At 40.8% G+C, this 21352-nt stretch overlaps 1 protein-coding gene across 1 annotated transcript in view; it reads left to right on the top strand.

Moving 5' to 3' along the window:
• Positions 1-21352, top strand: part of trpm5 (transient receptor potential cation channel, subfamily M, member 5) — a 174097-nt gene that overhangs the window by 62600 nt on the left and 90145 nt on the right. Inside the window, exons 11-13 of the mRNA XM_061887264.1 lie at positions 12407-12592; positions 18388-18487; positions 18639-18757. Coding sequence (XP_061743248.1) covers positions 12407-12592; positions 18388-18487; positions 18639-18757 — 405 coding nt within the window. The remainder of the gene's footprint in view (positions 1-12406; positions 12593-18387; positions 18488-18638; positions 18758-21352) is intronic.

Here is a 21352-nt window from a genome sequence, read left to right as displayed (position 1 = left end):
TTCTGTCCATGCCAAGTAAGTTTTTGTTATTCATGCCAGAGTGCAAGTGTTTTTGTTTCATGTTTATAGTTTGTAGCCTTTGTGCTAGTCTTTGGTTTTTTTTCATTAGTCATGTTTGTTCTCCGCCCTTTGTTTGCCTTTTTTGTTAGTTATAGTGCTTGATAAATAATAATGCACTTGCATTCTCGCCTGGCTCGCGCCAATTTTCCTTTGCGTCGCAGAAACAATCCAAGTCTTAGCCCAAGTCCTGACATCAAACTCAAGTTCTGGAATTGTTATGCGTCATTTCAACTTTCCGTTTTGGCAGAAAAAAAATACATGTAGTCATATCTTATCTATTATTGCAACAGATAAGATCTTAGACTTAGACAAACTTTAATGATCCAGAAGGGAAATTGTTCCATACAGTAGCTCAGTTACAATGATGGAAAGTGTAAGGATGGAAAGGACAATGTAGGCATCAATAGACTTAAAATTAAACATATATACGTAATATTTATAATGATATATTATGTCTATATCATATATACAGTATATAACAATTACCATGTACATTACAGTATATGTGACAGCTGCAGCATAAAATAAAGAGTAAATCCAGCAGAAAATTGAAAATAGACATTAAAAACAAAGAAGTAGCTAACCATAGCTACTCATTGATTTTCACCTTGCCCTAATGTCACGCCCCTGTCTTTTAACCCTCACACCTGTTTGTAATTATCACTGGTATTATTTAAACCTGTAGTTCCCAAGTGTTCAGCCTGGCAACTTCGCATTCCTCAACCCCCTTCATACCATACCATGCCGTTCATTCATTCTGTCCATGCCAAGTACGTTTTTGTTATTCATGCCAGAGTGCAAGTGTTTTTGTTTCATGTTTATAGTTTGTAGCCTTTGTGCTTGTCTTTTGTTTTTTTTCATTAGTCAAGTTTGTTCTCCGCCCTTGTGCGCGCCATTTGTTTGCCTTTTTTGTTAGTTATAGTGTTTGATAAATAATAATGCACTTGCATTCTCGCCTGGCTCGTGCCAATTTTCCTTTGCGTCGCAGAAACAATCCAAGTCATAGTCCAAGTCCTGACATCAAACTCAAGATCTGGAATTAATATGCGTCATTTCAACTTTCCGTTTTGGCAGAAAAAAATACATGTAGTCATATTTTATCTATTATTGCAACAGATAAGATCTTAGACTTAGACAAACTTTAATGATCCAGAAGGGAAATTGTTCCATACAGTAGCTCAGTTACAATGATGGAAAGTGTAAGGATGGAAAGGACAATGCAGGCATCAATAGACTTAAAATTAAACATATATACGTAATATTTACATAATATTTGTACAGAATATTATATATACTGATATATTATGTCTATATCATATATACAGTATATAACAATTACCATGTACATTACAGTATATATGACAGCTGCAGCATAAAATAAAGAGTAAATCCAGCAGAAAATAGAAAATAGACATTAAAAACAAAGAAGTAGCTAACCATAGCTACTCATTGATTTTCACCTTGCCCTAATGTCACGCGCCTGTCTTTTAGCCCTCACACCTGTTTGTAATTATCACTGGTATTATTTAAACCTGTAGTTCCCAAGTGTTCAGCCTGGCAACTTCGCATTCCTCAACCCCCTTCATACCATACCATGCTGTTCATTCATTCTGTCCATGCCAAGTAAGTTTTTGTTATTCATGCCAGAGTGCAAGTGTTTTTGTTTCATGTTTATAGTTTGTAGCCTTTGTGCTAGTCTTTTGTTTTTTTTCATTAGTCATGTTTGTTCTCCGCCCTTTGTTTGCCTTTTTTGTTAGTTATAGTGCTTGATAAATAATAATGCACTTGCATTCTCGCCTGGCTCGCGCCAATTTTCCTTTGCGTCGCAGAAACAATCCAAGTCTTAGCCCAAGTCCTGACATCAAACTCAAGTTCTGGAATTGTTATGCGTCATTTCAACTTTCCGTTTTGGCAGAAAAAAAATACATGTAGTCATATCTTATCTATTATTGCAACAGATAAGATCTTAGACTTAGACAAACTTTAATGATCCAGAAGGGAAATTGTTCCATACAGTAGCTCAGTTACAATGATGGAAAGTGTAAGGATGGAAAGGACAATGTAGGCATCAATAGACTTAAAATTAAACATATATACGTAATATTTATACTGATATATTATGTCTATATCATATATACAGTATATAACAATTACCATGTACATTACAGTATATATGACAGCTGCAGCATAAAATAAAGAGTAAATCCAGCAGAAAATAGAAAATAGACATTAAAAACAAAGAAGTAGCTAACCATAGCTACTCATTGATTTTCACCTTGCCCTAATGTCACGCCCCTGTCTTTTAGCCCTCACACCTGTTTGTAATTATCACTGGTATTATTTAAACCTGTAGTTCCCAAGTGTTCAGCCTGGCAACTTCGCATTCCTCAACCCCCTTCATACCATACCATGCTGTTCATTCATTCTGTCCATGCCAAATAAGTTTTTGTTATTCATGCCAGAGTGCAAGCGTTTTTGTTTCATGTTTATAGTTTGTAGCCTTTGTGCTAGTCTTTTGTTTTTTTTCATTAGTCATATTTGTTCTCCGCCCTTTGTTTGCCTTTTTTGTTAGTTATAGTGCTTGATAAATAATAATGCACTTGCATTCTCGCCTGGCTCGCGCCAATTTTCCTTTGCGTCGCAGAAACAATCCAAGTCTTAGCCCAAGTCCTGACATCAAACTCAAGTTCTGGAATTGTTATGCGTCATTTCAACTTTCCGTTTTGGCAGAAAAAAAATACATGTAGTCATATCTTATCTATTATTGCAACAGATAAGATCTTAGACTTAGACAAACTTTAATGATCCAGAAGGGAAATTGTTCCATACAGTAGCTCAGTTACAATGATGGAAAGTGTAAGGATGGAAAGGACAATGTAGGCATCAATAGACTTAAAATTAAACATATATACGTAATATTTACATAATATTTGTACAGAATATTATATATACTGATATATTATGTCTATATCATATATACAGTATATAACAATTACCATGTACATTACAGTATATGTGACAGCTGCAGCATAAAATAAAGAGTAAATCCAGCAGAAAATAGAAAATAGACATTAAAAACAAAGAAGTAGCTAACCATAGCTACTCATTGATTTTCACCTTGCCCTAATGTCACGCCCCTGTCTTTTAGCCCTCACACCTGTTTGTAATTATCACTGGTATTATTTAAACCTGTAGTTCCCAAGTGTTCAGCCCGGCAACTTCGCATTCCTCAACCCCCTTCATACCATACCATGCTGTTCATTCATTCTGTCCATGCCAAATAAGTTTTTGTTATTCATGCCAGAGTGCAAGTGTTTTTGTTTCATGTTTATAGTTTGTAGCCTTTGTGCTAGTCTTTTGTTTTTTTTCATTAGTCATGTTTGTTCTCCGCCCTTTGTTTGCCTTTTTTGTTAGTTATAGTGCTTGATAAATAATAATGCACTTGCATTCTCGCCTGGCTCGCGCCAATTTTCCTTTGCGTCGCAGAAACAATCCAAGTCATAGTCCAAGTCCTGACATCAAACTCAAGATCTGGAATTATTATGCGTCATTTCAACTTTCCGTTTTGGCAGAAAAAAAAATACATGTAGTCATATCTTATCTATTATTGCAACAGATAAGATCTTGGACTTAGACAAACTTTAATGATCCAGAAGGGAAATTGTTCCATACAGTAGCTCAGTTACAATGATGGAAAGTGTAAGGATGGAATGGACAATGTAGGCATCAATAGACTTAAAATTAAACATATATACGTAATATTTACATAATATTTGTACAGAATATTATATATACTGATATATTATGTCTATATCATATATACAGTATATAACAATTACCATGTACATTACAGTATATGTGACAGCTGCAGCATAAAATAAAGAGTAAATCCAGCAGAAAATAGAAAATAGACATTAAAAACAAAGAAGTAGCTAACCATAGCTACTCATTGATTTTCACCTTGCCCTAATGTCACGCGCCTGTCTTTTAGCCCTCACACCTGTTTGTAATTATCACTGGTATTATTTAAACCTGTAGTTCCCAAGTGTTCAGCCTGGCAACTTCGCATTCCTCAACCCCCTTCATACCATACCATGCTGTTCATTCATTCTGTCCATGCCAAGTAAGTTTTTGTTATTCATGCCAGAGTGCAAGTGTTTTTGTTTCATGTTTATAGTTTGTAGCCTTTGTGCTAGTCTTTTGTTTTTTTTCATTAGTCAAGTTTGTTCTCCGCCCTTGTGCGCGCCATTTGTTTGCCTTTTTTGTTAGTTATAGTGCTTGATAAATAATAATGCACTTGCATTCTCGCCTGGCTCGTGCCAATTTTCCTTTGCGTCGCAGAAACAATCCAAGTCATAGTCCAAGTCCTGACATCAAACTCAAGATCTGGAATTATTATGCGTCATTTCAACTTTCCGTTTTGGCAGAAAAAAAATAAATGTAGTCATATCTTATCTATTATTGCAACAGATAAGATCTTAGACTTAGACAAACTTTAATGATCCAGAAGGGAAATTGTTCCATACAGTAGCTCAGTTACAATGATGGAAAGTGTAAGGATGGAAAGGACAATGCAGGCATCAATAGACTTAAAATTAAACATATATACGTAATATTTACATAATATTTGTACAGAATATTATATATACTGATATGTCTATATCATATATACAGTATATAACAATTACCATGTACATTACAGTATATGTGACAGCTGCAGCATGAAATAAAGAGTAAATCCAGCAGAAAATAGAAAATAGACATTAAAAACAAAGAAGTAGCTAACCTAGAAGGTGTCAGCGAATAGACAGATATCATCCATTGCTGTATGGCGAGTGATTATACAGCTGGATGGATTGCGGAATGAAGGATTTCTTGAATCGAACATTGCGGGAACGAGGCTAAAGGAGCCTGTTGGAGTATGAACTCCGCTGTCCGTCAATTGTCTGGAGTGGGTGGGAAGGATTGTCCATGATGTCCAGCAGTTTGTCCAGTGTCCTCATGTCCCTCACTGACAAAAAAAAACGCCTCCAACTGCATGTCAATAGTTTGTCCGGCTTTCCGGATCAGTTTGTCAATCCGGTTTGAGTCCATTTTGCTGGTGCTGCTCCCCCAACAAACCACTGCAAAGTACAGGGCACTGGCCACAAACAGGCTGATAAAAGATCTCCAACATCAGTTTGTCAATCCAGTTTGAGTCCATTTTGCTGGTGCTGCTCCCCCAACAAACCACTGCAAAGTACAGGGCACTGGCCACAAGAGACTGATAAAAGATCTCCAACATCAGTTTGTCAATCCAGTTTGAGTCCCTTTTGCTGGTGCTGCTCCCCCAACAAACCACTGCAAAGTACAGGGCACTGGGCACAAACAGGCTGATAAAAGATCTCCAACATCAGTTTGTCAATCCAGTTTGAGTCCCTTTTGCTGGTGCTGCTCCCCCAACAAACCACTGCAAAGTACAGGGCACTGGGCACAAACAGGCTGATAAAAGATCTCCAACATCAGTTTGTCAATCCAGTTTGAGTCCCTTTTGCTGGTGCTGCTCCACCAACAAACCACTGCAAAGTACAGGGCACTGGCCACAAACAGGCTGATAAAAGATCTCCAACATCAGTTTGTCAATCCAGTTTGAGTCCCTTTTGCTGGTGCTGCTCCCCCAACAAACCACTGCAAAGTACAGGGCACTGGGCACAAACAGGCTGATAAAAGATCTCCAACATCAGTTTGTCAATCCAGTTTGAGTCCCTTTTGCTGGTGCTGCTCCCCCAACAAACCACTGCAAAGTACAGGGCACTGGGCACAAACAGGCTGATAAAAGATCTCCAACATCAGTTTGTCAATCCAGTTTGAGTCCCTTTTGCTGGTGCTGCTCCCCCAACAAACCACTGCAAAGTACAGGGCACTGGCCACAAACAGGCTGATAAAAGATCTCCAACATCAGTTTGTCAATCCAGTTCTAGTCCATTTTGCTGGTGCTGCTCCCCCAACAAACCACTGCAAAGTACAGGGCACTGGCTACAACAGACTGATAAAAGATCTCCAACATCAGTTTGTCAATCCAGTTTAAGTCCATTTTGCATTTTGCTGGTGCTGCTCCCCCAACAAACCACTGCAAAGTACAGGGCACTGGCCACAAGAGACTGATAAAAGATCTCCAACAGCTTGCAGCACACATTAAAGGACTTAAGCTTCCTCAGGAAAAAGAGTCAGCTCATGCCCTTTTTGTAAACAGCTTTGCAGTTGTCCTTCCAGTCCAGTCTACTGTTCAAGTGGGCTCCCGGGTACTTTTACTGCCACCTCCCGGCTCTGGATCTTGATGGGCTCCACCGGTGTTATTTTCTTCTTGAAGTCCATGACCAACTCCTTGGTCTTGTCCACATTAAGGACCAGATGGTTCGCCTGAAACCAGTCCACAAAGTCAGCAATCAGTGTCCTGTACTCCAATTCCTGTCCCTCTCTGACACACCCGACCACAGCAGAGTATTTCTGCAGGTGGCAGGACCTAGATAGATAGATAGATAGATAGATAGATAGATAGATAGATAGTACTTTATTTATTCCGTCAGGAGAGTTCCTTCAGGAAAATTACCATTTTCAGCACAATCCCATTCAAGATCAGAAAAAACATTACAGGGAGACAGAACAGGATCGCTGACGGGTCTGCCGGCTTCCAGCGCCCCTTACAAAAAAGATGACATACAGGTAAACAAGGGGGGTGGGGGGAAGAAAAAAATAGAAGATTAAAATACAATTAAAAAATCGGTCTTAGCCTAGGCCCTGGAGTGGGGGTGCAGACTGAGGCCAAGGGAAAAAAACAACAACAAAAAAACAAACAAACAAAAAAAAATACTATGGTTTTTTAGACCTGGAACTATACTGGAAGTCTGAGGTGTACAGGGTGAACAGGAAAGGAGACAGGACGGTCCCCTGTGGAACACCTAGACCACTGACCACGGTATCCGACAGGGAGCTCCCCAGTCGCACAAACTGGGGCCTGTCAGACAAGTAATCAGTGATCCAGGAGACAATGGATCAATCAATCAATCAATCGATGTTTATTTATATAGCCCTAAATCACAAGTGCCTCAAAGGGCAGCACAAACCACAACGACATCCTCGGTAGGGCCCACATAAGGGCAAGGATGAACTCATACCCATCCTGAGCAACTTGTCACTCATCAGAATTGGAAATCTTATCAATATTTCAAATCATTTTGGGGGTGAAATTATACAGTAAGTACTTAAATATTTGCTTGACTCATGATTTTGTAATCTCCTACGTGAAATACTGTATATTCCGGACTATAGAGTGCACCGGTGGATAAGACGAACCCGGTAAATTTGAAGCAAAATGTTTTCCCATAAATTAGCCGCACCGGACTATTTATTGTTGTGAAATTAGTTATTTACACTGAAAGACTCTGGAGATGTTTATTTACATATTTTGTTTACAAACGCTGCCTGTAAAACGGCAGTAAAACAGCTGTTCAAACAAAACAGAACTCATTCAGCTGTCCAATCAGCTAAACCGACTCAATAACTCCACGGTGACGTTTTGGTGAATTTACCGAGGAATTTGTGAAAATGGAACAATACAAAAAGAGTGTCATTGTAAGTTAATAACACTAACGCTCATAAATGTGTTAGCATGTTAGTTAATGCTATTACATTACGATAGCACGCACAAATATGCATAAAAATACAGACATCACACATGAGGCGGTTTCGTCAGCATGAAAAGTTTTAGTTATATTGCAAAACTTACAACTGCCTCTTGGACTTATGAATGAAGAATCCATACGAGTAGAAACACTCTGGATGGCTACAGGGACGTGCGTTTAGGCTAGGCAGGTGAGACAACTAATAATGAAAACAATACATGTTCATTAAACTGTAATAAGTGTATTTTTTGTTTGAAAAACAGTCGTTTCTTTTTTACATTTACTTGACTAAAAAAAAATCGCCCAATTTGCACACAAATCTAATATGAGGCTGCTGTGTCTGCTGCCTCATTACTTTCCTGCCTGGCTTTCAATCTGTAAATCGCCTGCCATCTCTGCATCCTGGGGTCCAGCCCAACAAAAGAACAAAACAAAAGCGCCAGATGTATTTTTTGTTTTATTTAAATTTTTATTTCAACAACACAGATTAATAGAAGTAAGATGTGTTTGGTCACATTTTTAAGAAAGTGAATTACTCCTTTTTTTTTCTAGTTCTAGTCTCATTTTAAAGATTAACAGGGTTTAGAGCATATGAATTGAAGTACCAAAAAAAACTCCAAAAGCATCAATGCTTCACCTGGTGTGAAAGTCACCACACTGGATGACTAGAAGACGGAACAGCATTCTACTTAAGAGATTTTATTTGTAAAAGCACTTTACATTGAACAAACAACCTCAAAGTTCTACAGTGCATTTAAAAAACAACAAAGCTAAAACCACAAATATTTGCCCCCAGCAAGAAAAATAAATAGTAAAATAAGATAAAAACTAGAACAGCCTAATAGCTAGAACTAGTACACATATATCCGACAAAAGGGTTTTTAAGCCGTTTTTAAAAGCATTCACAGTCTGTGGTGCCCTCAGGTGGTCAGGGAGAGCGTTACACAGACTGCAAGGGGCGAATCAGAAAGCGGGGTCTCCCATATTTCAGAGCTTTGTACTCGGAGGTTGGAGGAGGTTTGCTTGTCCGGGGTGGAGGATTTGGGTGTGAGCAGTTCTTTGAGGTAGAGGGGGTAATTTCCATGGAGGCACTGGTGAGTTAGTAGGGATACTTTGTATTCAATCCTGAGTGGAACAGGAAGCCAGTGAAGGGATCTGAGAACCGGTGTGATATGCTCGTATTTCCGCACTTTCAACCGCAACTTCCGGTTAAAAGCACTAAAGCCTACTCAGTGGCCAAGTGGTTAAAGAGTTAGGTTGTGAGTTCAAACCCCGGCCGAGTCATACCAAAGACTATAAAAATAGAACCCATTACCTCCCTGCTTGGCACTCAGCACCAAAGGTTGGAATTGGGGGTTAAATCACCAAAAATGATTTCCGGGCGCGGCCACCGGTGCTGCTCACTGCTCCCCTCACTTGAACAAGGGGACAAATTTCACCACACCGAGTGTGTGTGACAATCATTGGTACTTTTAACTTAACTTAAATGGAATGTGAGTGTGAATGTTGTCTGTCTATCTGTGTTGGCCCTGCGATGAGGTGGCGACTTGTCCAGGGTGTACCCCGCCTTCCGCCCGATTGTAGCTGAGATAGGCGCCAGCGCCCCCCCGCAACCCCAAAAGGGAATAAGCGGTAGGAAATGGATGGATGGATAAATGGAAGGACACTGTAGCACCTGCAGTGAGAAAACTCATCCAAAAGGTGGCGCCATTGCACAAATAATAAAACACCTCAGTGTATTTGCTTTTTTTTTCTTTCCGAAACTATGTTTTTTATGGCCGTCAGCGAAGATAAATTAGCCGGAGGGTTCAAAATAGGGATGCAAATCTTTGGGTGTCGCACGATTCGATTCAATATCGATTTTTGGTGTCACGATTTGATAATATATCGATTTTTTTTTTCGATTCGATTCAAAAACGATATTTTTCCGATCCAAAACGATTCTGTATTCATTCAATACATAGGATTTCAGCAGGATCTACCGCAGTCTGCTGACGTACAAGCAGAGTAGTAGATTTAAAAAAAAATAAAAGCTTTTATAATTGTCCAATGTTTTATCAACTGATTGCAATAATGTAAATTTGTTTTAACTATTAAACGAACCAAAAATATGACTTATTTTATCTTTGTGAAAACATTGGACACAGTGTGTTGTCAAGCTTATGAGATGCGATGCAAGTGTAAGCCACTGTGACACTATTGTTCTTTTTTATTATTTTTATAAATGTCAATGAGGGATTTTTAATCACTGCTATGCTGAAATGATAAGTAATATCGATACTGTTGTTGATGATATTCATTTTTGTTTCACTACTTTTGGTTTGTTAGGTGTCCTGTTTGTGTCTTCTCAATTTCTCTGTTTATTGCAGTTCTGAGTGTTGCTGGGTCAGGTTCGGTTTTGGAATTGGATTGCATTGTTATGGTATAGGGCGTGGCGCAGTGGGAGAGTGACCGTACGCAACCCGGGGGTCCCTGGTTCAATCCCCACCTAGCACCAACCTCGTCACGTCCGTTGTGTCCTGAGCAAGACACTTCACCCTTGCTCCTGATGGGTGCTGGTTAGCGCCTTGCATGGCAGCTCCCTCCATCAGTGTGTGAATGTGTGTGTGAATGGGTAAATGTGGAAGTAGTGTCAGCACCTCCAAGTCCGAGTCCATGGTTCTCGCCCGGAAAAGGGTGGAGTGCCATCTCCGGGTTGGGGAGGAGACCCTGCCCCAAGTGGAGGAATTCAAGTACCTAGGAGTCTTGTTCACGAGTGGGGGAAGAGTGGATCGTGAGATCGACAGGCGGATCGGTGCGGCGTCTTCAGTAATGCGGACGTTGTATCGATCCGTTGTGGTGAAGAAGGAGCTGAGCCGGAAGGCAAAGCTCTCAATTTACCGGTCGATCTACGTTCCCATCCTCACCTATGGTCATGAGTTTTGGGTCATGACCGAAAGGATAAGATCACGGGTACAAGCGGCCGAAATGAGTTTGGGTCTCTCCCTTAGAGATAGGGTGAGAAGCTCTGCCATCCGGGAGGAACTCAAAGTAAAGCCGCTGCTCCTCCACATCGAGAGGAGCCAGATCAGGTGGTTCGGGCATCTGCTCAGGATGCCACCCGAACGCCTCCCTAGGGAGGTGTTTAGGGCACGTCCAGCTGGTAGGAGGCCACGGGGAAGACCCAGGACACGTTGGGAAGACTATGTCTCCCGGCTGGCCTGGGAACGCCTCGGGATCCCCCGGGAAGAGCTAGACGAAGTGGCTGGGGAGAGGGAAGTCTGGGCTTCCCTGCTTAGGCTGTTGCCCCCGCGACCCGACCTCGGATAAGCGGAAGATGATGGATGGATGGATGGATGGATGGAAGTAGTGTCAAAGCGCTTTGAGTACCTTGAAGGTAGAAATCGCTATACAAGTACAACCCATTTATTTATTTATTATTGTTTTGTTGGATTGATAAAAAAAAAAAAAATAATAATAAAAAAAATAAAAATAAAAATATTTTTTTTTAAATCTGAATCGCACAACGTATTCGATTTGATTCATATTCGAATCGATTTTTTTTCCCACACCCCTAGTTGAAAGCGTAGGGAAAAAAAAAAAAAGATAATAAAAGATCGCACAAACTCCTTCAAATTGCCACGAATACACAAGAAAAAACACCCAAATGAATCAGATTCATGATCATTTTACATTTAACATTCCGTTCGGATTTAAGGAAGTCACGCCATTTTTCTTTGCATGCGAACGACGACATGAAAAGATTGGATTTAAGAAGGAAAAAAAATAAATCCAAATTGGGCATCTTATTTCCGCACTTTCAACCGCAACTTCCGGTTGAAAGCACTAAAGCCTACTCAGTGGCCTAGTGGTTAGAGAGTTAGGTTGTGAGTTCAAACCCCGGCCGAGTCATACAAAAGACTATAAAAATGGAACCCATTACCTCCCTGCTTGACACTCAGCACTAAGGGTTGGAATTGGGGGTTAAATCACCAAAAATTATTTCCGGGCGTGGCCACCGTTGCTGCTCACTGCTCCCCTCACTTGAACAAGGGGACAAATTTCAACACACCGAGTGTGTGTGTGAAAATCATTGGTACTTTTAACTTAACTATTCCAAAGACATGCACCTGGGGATAAGTTGATTGGCAACACTAAATTGGCCCTAGTGTGTGAATGTGAGTGTGAATGTTGTCTTGTCTATCTGTGTGGGCCCTGCGATGAGGTGGCGACTTGTCCAGGGTGTACCCTGCCTTCCGCCCGATTGTAGCTGAGATAGGCGCCAGCGCCCCCCGCGACCCCGAAAGGGAATAAGCGGTAGAAAATGGATGGATGGGCATCTTATCGTGCGGCGTGAGCGTAGCCTCAAAACTGCCATTGTTGTCCACTTAAGTGCACTATCTGGTGCTGAATGGTGGCTCAGTAGCTGAGAATGATGTTTCTGGTCGTGTGCCCTCATGAAGTAGCGGCCCAAAGCCAGACGGAGAAACACATCATTTATTTCCTCTCTCCGTGCAGCATAATCTCCTTGGCCAGAAAATGCCACCAAGTTATTTGCATAAATACATCCGTCAATGAGAAGATTATACAAACTTAACGCCGGCAATGTTTTCTGTAATTGTCTCTTCGGGTTCTTCGCCAAAACGGAGAGTTGTGCGAGTTTGACGCCGACAAATGTGTCCTTATTTTTTTTTTGTTGTCCGCAGCGGATGTGCAAAGGCATCGGAAATTCAACGCCGTGGTTGATTCTGGCGGGCTCGGGAGGCGTGGCTGACATGCTGGTCACGCTCATCAACAGGGGCTGCTGGGATACGGAAGGTGTTGAAGAGCTGCTGCTGGACACCTTTCCCAATGCCCACCGCAGCGAGGACATCAGAAACTGGGTCAAGCTGGTGAGGGTGATGTGTTGGAAGGGCGTGTCCGTGCCAGAGAAATATGGCGTGCAGGGAAAAAGGAGTATTCCCTCCGTCCAAAAGCGATGGCCTGATTAGGGGAAAGATGGCATCATTTTGTTACATCTTCCACTTTTGGAGGTTTAATCAGAGCTGGAAGTGTGGAATGACAAAACGGCGTCACAGGAGTGTGAAAAATGACTCTGTTAGGTGCTGGAGGGGATGTCTGTCGAGTGTTTTCCAAGTCACACCAGACGCGCAGCTCATTGTGTGATCCTCGGATCCAGATCACTGTGTGTAAAAGCGAAAGGGGGGCGTGGTCGGGGCGGGGGCATGAGTAAGAGGGGAGGAGTTTTAACTGGTCGAAGGTCAGATCTGCACCTGCCCACAAGAACTGATCCCAGGTCATATGTGGACATGGCCACAAGAACTGACTGATCCCAGGTCATATGTGGACATGGCCACAAGAACTGACTGATCCCAGGTCATATGTGGACATGGCCACAAGAACTGACTGATCCCAGGTCATATGTAGACATAGGCCTCATGAACTGATCCTAGGTCAGCTGTTCTCCTGCCCACAGGAACTGATCCCAGGTCCTATGTGGACGTGGCCACAAGAACTGACTGACCCCAGGTTAGATGTGGACATGGCCACAAGAACTGATCCTAGGTCAGCTGTGCACCTGCCCGTACTAACTGATCCCAGGTCAGATGTGCTCCTGCCCATATTAACTAATCCCAGGTCAGATGTGCACTTGCTCATATTAACTGATCCCAAGTCAGATGTGCACCTTCCCAGGCTAACTGATCCCAGGTTATATGTAGACATGGGCCACCTGAACTGATCCCAGGTCAGATGTGCACTTGCCCATTATAACTGATCCCAGGTCAGATGTGCACTTGTCCCAGGTCAGATGTGCACTTGCTCATATTAACTGATCCCATGTCAGATGTGCACCTTCCCATGATAACTGATCCCAGGTTATATGTAGACATGGGCCACATGAACTGATCCCAGGTCAGATGTGCACTTGCCCATTATAACTGATCCCAGGTCAGATGTGCACTTGCCCATAATAACTGATCCCAGGTCAGATGTGCACTTGCCCATATTAACAGATCTCAGGTCAGATGTGCACTTGCCCATGTTAACTAATCCCAGAATAACTGATCCCAGGTCATATGTAGACATGGGCCACATGAACTGATCTCAGGTCTGATGTGCACCTGCCCATTATAAGTGATCCCAGGTCAGAAGTGCACTTGCCCATATTAACTGATCCCAGGTCAGATGGCCACTTGCCCATAATAACTAATCCCAGGTCAGATGTGCACATGCCCATATTAACTGATCTCAGGTCAGATGTGCACTTGCCCATATTAACTAATCCGAGGTCAGATGTGCACTTGCCCTTATTATCGGTTCCCAGGTCAAATGTGCACCTGCCTATAATAACTGATCCCAGGTCATATGTAGACATGGGCCACATGAACTGATCTCAGGCCATATATGCACTTGCCCACAATAACTGATCCAGGGTCATATGTAGACATGGGCCACATTAACTGATCCCAGGTCAGATGTGCACTTGCCCATATTAACGGATCTCAGGTCAGATGTGCACTTGCCCATAATAACTAATCCCAGGTCAGATGTGCACTTGCCCATATTAACTGATCTCAGGTCAGATGTGCACTTGCCCATATTAACTAATTCCAGGTCAGATGTGCACTTGCCCATATTAACTGATCCCAGGTCAGATGTTTATGTTTTAAAACTGTAACCAGGAAACAGCAAACATCTGACCAGTTCTTGTGGCCATGTCCACATCTGACCTGGGATCAGTTATTATGGGCAGGTGCACATCTGACCTGAGATCAGTTCTTGTGGGCATAATGACTGATCCCAGGTCATATGTAGACATTGGCTACATGAACTGATCCCAGGACATAAACGTAAGGCTAATTAGCCTTTTTGTTTGAAAAAAAAAATATCCTCCCCAAATATAAAGCCAATTTAAAAATGCTATGTTGCTTTGGCATTAAAAAAAACAACAACAAAAAAAGATCGTTTTGGAAATACAGACGTAAATATGTCAAGATGGCGTGGAACACTGCAGAGGCCACCACAGTGTACATGTTTTTTTTGTTTGTTGTTTACCTTTGTGGTTGTGTGTAGAAGTGGCTGCTTGCATCAGCTCTGCTCTTTAATGTCTTTAATGTCCTTCGTGTTCTTTGATGTGTGAGGTTTTTTTCCTTGGTCTCAGTCTGGAACCCCTCTCCAGGGGCCCAGGCTTAGACTGAAGTGTAACTTTTTTGTTTTATTTTCTCAACCCCTCCAGAGTTTACCTGTTTGTCACCTTTATTGTGTGCCAGAAGTTGGCAGACCCGTCAACGATCCTGTTCTGTCTCCCTGTAATGTTTGATCCTGTTCTGTCTCCCTGTAATGTTTGATCCTGTTCCGTCTCCCTGTAATGTTTGATCCTGTTCTGTCTCCCTGTAATGTTTGATCCTGTTCTGTCTCCCTGTAATGTTTGATCCTGTTCTGTCTCCCTGTAATGTTTGATCTTGTTCTGTCTCCCTGTAATGTTTGATCCTGTTCTGTCTCCCTGTAATGTTTGATCCTGTTCTGTCTCCCTGTAATGTTTGATCCTGTTCTGTCTCCCTGTAATGTTTGATCCTGTTCTGTCTCCCTGTAATGTTTGATCCTGTTTCGTCTCCCTGTAATGTTTGATCCTGTTCTGTCTCCCTGTAATGTTTGATCCTGTTCTGTCTCCCTGTAATGTTTGATCCTGTTCTGTCTCCCTGTAATGTTTGATCTTGTTCTGTCTCCCTGTAATGTTTGATCCTGTTCTGTCTCCCTGTAATGTTTGATCTTGTTCTGTCTCCCTGTAATGTTTGATCCTGTTCTGTCTCCCTGTAATGTTTGATCCTGTTCTGTCTCCCTGTAATGTTTGATCCTGTTCTGTCTCCCTGTAATGTTTGATCCTGTTCTGTCTCCCTGTAATGTTTGATCCTGTTCTGTCTCCCTGTAATGTTTGATCCTGTTCTGTCTCCCTGTAATGTTTGATCCTGTTCTGTCTCCCTGTAATGTTTGATCCTGTTCTGTCTCCCTGTAATGTTTGATCCTGTTCTGTCTCCCTGTAATGTTTGATCCTATTCTGTCTCCCTGTAATGTTTGATCCTGTTCTGTCTCCCTGTAATGTTTGATCCTGTTCTGTCTCCCTGTAATGTTTGATCCTATTCTGTCTCCCTGTAATGTTTGATCCTGTTCTGTCTCCCTCTAGTGTTTGATCCTGTTTCGTCTCCCTGTAATGTTTGATCCTGTTCTGTCTCCCTGTAATGTTTATCTGCTCTTGAATGGAATTGTGCAGAAAATCTTAATTCCCCCTCGAAGATTATTAAAGCATTTCTGATTCTGATTAGCAATACTGTCACATACGGAAGAATATTTCTTAGTAAAGACCTATTTGGCTCTTATATTTCATGTTGACAAAAACAGCTGTCACGTTTGGGTCGGTTAGTTCTCCCGGATGCAAACGGACCTCTACGGACAGGCCGTGCAGGTCCGACAAATTAAGCTTTGCTTCTTCCTACTCCTTTTCGGACAAGTAAAGAGGAATTAAAATATGTCAAATGTGGCGTGTCTTATTGTAACTGTCCGCATTTCACAACCAACCAATTCTCGCTGGCATGGCGGGAAATAAACAACGTTTCTTCAAGTCACGTTATCACTGGAGGACTAGAGGAAAAGGAATAGCTGAGCATTCATCACACAGACACTGAGCAGGACGACACAAGAAGCTAACCGCTAAAGCTTCAATGTAAAGCTGGGGGATCGATTCAGATGTCGATACTATCGATACCTGGTATAGTATAGTACAGTGTCTGTATATAAACAATACTAAAGTGATTAGATCCTGTTTTTTCCTTTTTCATTTTGCGAAATATGTTTTTGTTTATTTATTTACAAAGTCAGAGAGTAAGTCTCTGGAGACAGGTCTGGACTACGGCCAGGCCAGTACCTGCACTCTTTTGCTATGAAGCCCCGCTGTTGTAACACGTGGCTTGGCATTGTCTTGCAAAAATAAGCAGGGGCGTCCATGATAGCGTTGTTTGGATGGCAACATATGTTGCTCCAAAACCTGTATGTACCTTTCAGCATTAATGGTGCCTTCACAGATGTGTAAGTTACCCATGCCTTGGGCACTAATACACCCCCATACCATCACGGATGCTAGATTTTGAACTTTGCGCCTATATCAATCCGGATGGTTATCTTCCTCTTTGTTCCAGAGGACACAACGTCCACAGTTTCCAAAATCAATTTTAAATGTGGACTTGTCAGACCACGGAACACTTTTACACTTTGAATCAGTCAATCTTAGATGAACTCAGTGGCCTAGTGGTTAGAGCAGGGGTCACCAACCTTTACTGAAACCAAGAGCTACGTCTTGGGTACTGATTGATGCGATGGGCTACCAGTTTGATACACACTTAAATAAATTGCCAGAAATAGCCCGTAAGGACCAGATGAGTCGCCCGCTGGCCTGTTCTAAAAATAGCTCAAATAGCAGCACTTACCAGTGAGCTGCCTCTATTCTTTAATTTTATTTATTTACTAGCAAGCTGGTCTCGCTTTGCTCGACATTTTTAATTCTAAGAGAGACAAAACTCAAATAGAATTTGAAAATCCAAGAAAATATTTTAAAGACTTGGTCTTCACTTGTTTAAATAAATTCATTTATTTTTTTTACTTTGCTTCTTATAACTTTCAGAAAGACAATTTTAGAGATAAAATACAACCTTAAAAATGATTTTAGGATTTTTAAACACATATACCTTTTTTACCTTTTAAATTCCTTCCTCTTTTTTCCTGACAATTTAAATCAATGTTCAAGTATTTATTTTTTATTTTTTGTAAAGAATAATAAATACATTTTAATTTAATTCTTCATTTTAACTTCTGTTTTTTTGACGAAGAATAATTGTGAAATATTTTTCGACGAAGAATAATTGTGAAATATTTCTTCAAACGTATTATGATTAAAATTTAAAAAATATATTTTGGCAAATCTAGAAAATCTGTAGAATTAAATTTAAATCTTATTTCAAAGTCTTTTGAATTTCTTTTAACATTTTTGTTCTGGAAAATCTAGAAGAAATAATGATTTGTCTTTGTTAGAAATATAGCTTGGTCCAATTTGTTATATATTCTAACAAAGTGCAGATTGGATTTTAACCTATTTAAAACATGTCATCAAAATTCTAAAATTAATCTTAATCAGGAAAAATTACTAATGTTCCATAAATTCTTTTTTTAATTTTTTTTTCAAAAATATTCTTATTAGCTAGTTTTTCTCTTCATTTTTTTCGGTTGAATTTTGAATTTTAAAGAGGCGAAATTGAAGATAAACTATGTTTCAAAATGTAATTTTAATTTTTTTCCGGTTTTCTCCTCTTTTAAACTGTTCAATTAAGTGGTTTTTTTTCATCATTTATTCTCTACAAAAAACCTTCCGTAAAAGGAAAAAAAATGTGCGACGGAATGACAGACAGAAATACCCATTTTCTTATATATAAAGATTTATTTATTAAAGGTAAATTGAGCAAATTGACTATGTCTGGCAATTTATTTAAGTGTGTATCAAACTGGTAGCCCTTCGCATTAATCAGTACCCAAGAAGTAGCTCTTGCTTTCAAAAAGGTTGGTGACCCCTGGATTAGGACATCTCCACTAGCAACGTAAATAAAGAGGAAAGTCTGTAAAACAGTACTCTGTCATCCATCAGATCCAGAGAATACTGGATAATGGACATCTTCTCACAGTCCATGACCCTGAACAAGAAAGCTCGGAGTTAGACACAGTCATCCTCAAAGCTCTTGTCAAAGGTAAAGAGCACTTTTTCCTCTTTGATAGCATTCACAAACATGACATTTTGGACACTTGGCTTGACACTTCGGTGGATATCGGAGCTCGAAATGTGAGCCGTTTGCGGGTTATGACACGCTGACATTTGGTGCTTTTGTGTGCTTGTGTCAGCCTGTAAGAGCCAAAGTCAGCAAGCTCAGGACTTCCTCGACGAACTGAAGCTGGCTGTCGCCTGGAACCGCGTGGACATTGCCAAGAGTGACATCTTCAATGGAGATGTGGAGTGGAAGGTGAGACGCGCATGGTTATTATTCACCCCCACCTAATTAAACATGTCATATACATTGGTGCCCTCATAGATTTCTCAAAATAAACACCGTATTTTCCGAACTGGATTACAAGGCGCACTGCCGACGAATGGTCTATTTTTGATCTTTTTTCATGCAAATAAGGCGCATTAAAGGAGTCTTATTTTTTTCCAAATGGGAAACACTTCAGTCAGGTTCAAACACTGATGACATCTATTAAACAAGACAAGAGGCAAGGAATCAAACAGAGACAGAATTCAATTGAGACTCATATCTGAGGAGAGACATGGCCATTGTGCCATCCGTACAGTCCTGCACCAGGCTCTGACGAAAAAAGTTTACGTCTCCTCTTTTATTTAGATATTCAATGTTTACGCAACAACACATGTTACAACAGAAATGGGGTTTGTGTAAACAGTCATTGTTTTTGGTCACATTGAAGACAAAAGAAGAAGATGCCTCGGGCTTGGGCTTGTCCTGGATTCAGCTATGGCAGGTGTTTGAGGACAATAGATAACCCCTCCCGTCGCATTCCAACGTACAAGACTTCCAAGACTGTGCAACAAAAGACAGCTCTCATCTGTTCACTGGAAACTAAGAGAGTGGAAAGTTTTTTGATAATTTACATAACATGTAATGGTGGTTCTTTGGTCAAAATGCTGCATAGATTATGTTTTACAGATCATCTTTCTGACAGTCGCTTCCGGATGCGGCGTTTTGTGGGCAGCCTTAATTACGTGGCTCACCTTCGGCAGCGCCTTCTCCCCGTCATCTTTGTTGTAGCGGTGTAGCGTGCAAGGACGGGAGTAGAAGAAGTGTCAAAAGATGGAGCTAACTGTTTTAATGACATTCAGACTTTACTTTCACCCGGAAAACAACACCGCAAATGTGTCCCGTGAAAAACCGTCCAACCGGAACTCTAATAACTAAAGTTTTTTTGAGTGAATAATGTAAACTCACTACACCGGTATATTTTAGCGCTTTCATGGCGTGTTTACTGAAATATAAATAGGAACTTTTCACGACTTTGTATTACAAATGGCAACAGCGGAGGATGAATGTTCCATAACAAGAAAATAGAGAAAAAGAAGAAGTTTATCGACTATGTTGTCGGCGCAGACTACAAAGGCGGACACATGCAATTTCTCAGCATTTATGCAGATCCCAAATACAAATCAGAATGAGCCAGACGGTAAGAAAAGTTGCTTTTGAATAATGCGAAACAAAACGCCGGATAATGTGTCTTACCTTATACACGCATCATAATAATACTCGTATGTTGAAGCACATCGAGCGGTGTGGCTTCATAGCTTGCCAAAGTCGTACTAAAACATTTTGATGTTTTTTTGAGTGCCATGTCTAATGTTTTATATATTCAATGTAACATTTAAAAAGTCGGTGTTGTTTACTTGAGTCATATTGCCATCATAGTGCAGTCTACACATATCTCTTATGTTTGACTGCCATTTACTGGCCACACTTATCATTACACAATGTACCAAATAAAATAGCTTCGAGGTCGGTAAGCAAGACCAGAATTATTCTGTACATTAGGCGCACCAGGTTATAAGGCGCACTGTCGACGTTTGAGGAAAAAACGGATTTTAAGTTCGCTATATATTCCGGAAAATATGAACACTCAAACACAAAAAATAAATGTTAAAGTACATCATATGTTTACATGTAGAAAACAATGCTAATACCTTATTTCCTTGAATTGCCGCCGGGGTGCTAATTAATTTAAAACATCTTCTTACTCCTGCGCTTACCAAAGGCATGTGGTAAAAGTAAGCATGCGCTAATTATTTCAAAACCTCTTCTTACTCCGGCACTTACCAAAGGTATGCAGTAAAAATTTGAGTGTGATGTAAGCGTGTACCTTAAATACTACTGAATAGCTCTTAATCTTCGTCCCTTAATGCGATTTCAAATTACCGGTATTGAAATCAGCCTCCTCCATTTTGAAAATGATGACAGGGGAAGTGTCACTCGTGACGTGACGAGTTTGACCAGGCGGTAATACTAACCATGCGCTAATTATTTTGGGAGCGAGTTTGACCAGGCAGAAGGCAGGCGCATATTATATGCCCTGCGGCAATTCAAGGAAATACGGTAATTACAGATGTCCGATAATATTTGACTGCCGATATTATTGGCCGATAAATGCTTTAAAATGTGACTTGGTCGACAGCCATAGAGATCACACTGAGGGTGGCCGTATAAACAACTTTAACACTGTTACAAATATGCGCCACACCGTGAACCCACACCAAACAAAAACGACAAACACATTTTGGGAGAACATCCGCACCGTAACACAACATAAACACAGTGTGGAGGTCTTTCTCTTCCCCCTCCGGATTCCTAGCCGAGCACTGTGACCACAACACCTGATACGTTCGTCTTTAACAGAACAGTTTTTTATTTTACAATTTACATTCGTTTCCAAAGTCCCTTTTTTTTGCTCTCGGCAATCTGGTTCTCTGCTTTTCAGCCCCTCGGTCTCCTCTGTCCTCAAAAAGAAGAACCCCCCCCTCATGGTCTCCGGCCCTGCTAATAAAGGGAACAGGTGATTAG

The sequence above is a fragment of the Nerophis ophidion genome, linkage group LG25 (genome assembly GCF_033978795.1).
Source record: "Nerophis ophidion isolate RoL-2023_Sa linkage group LG25, RoL_Noph_v1.0, whole genome shotgun sequence".
In the NCBI taxonomy this organism is placed as follows: Eukaryota; Metazoa; Chordata; class Actinopteri; order Syngnathiformes; family Syngnathidae; genus Nerophis; species Nerophis ophidion.
Note: the sequence above shows the minus strand (reverse complement) of the source record. Positions and strands in the feature narration are given on the sequence as shown.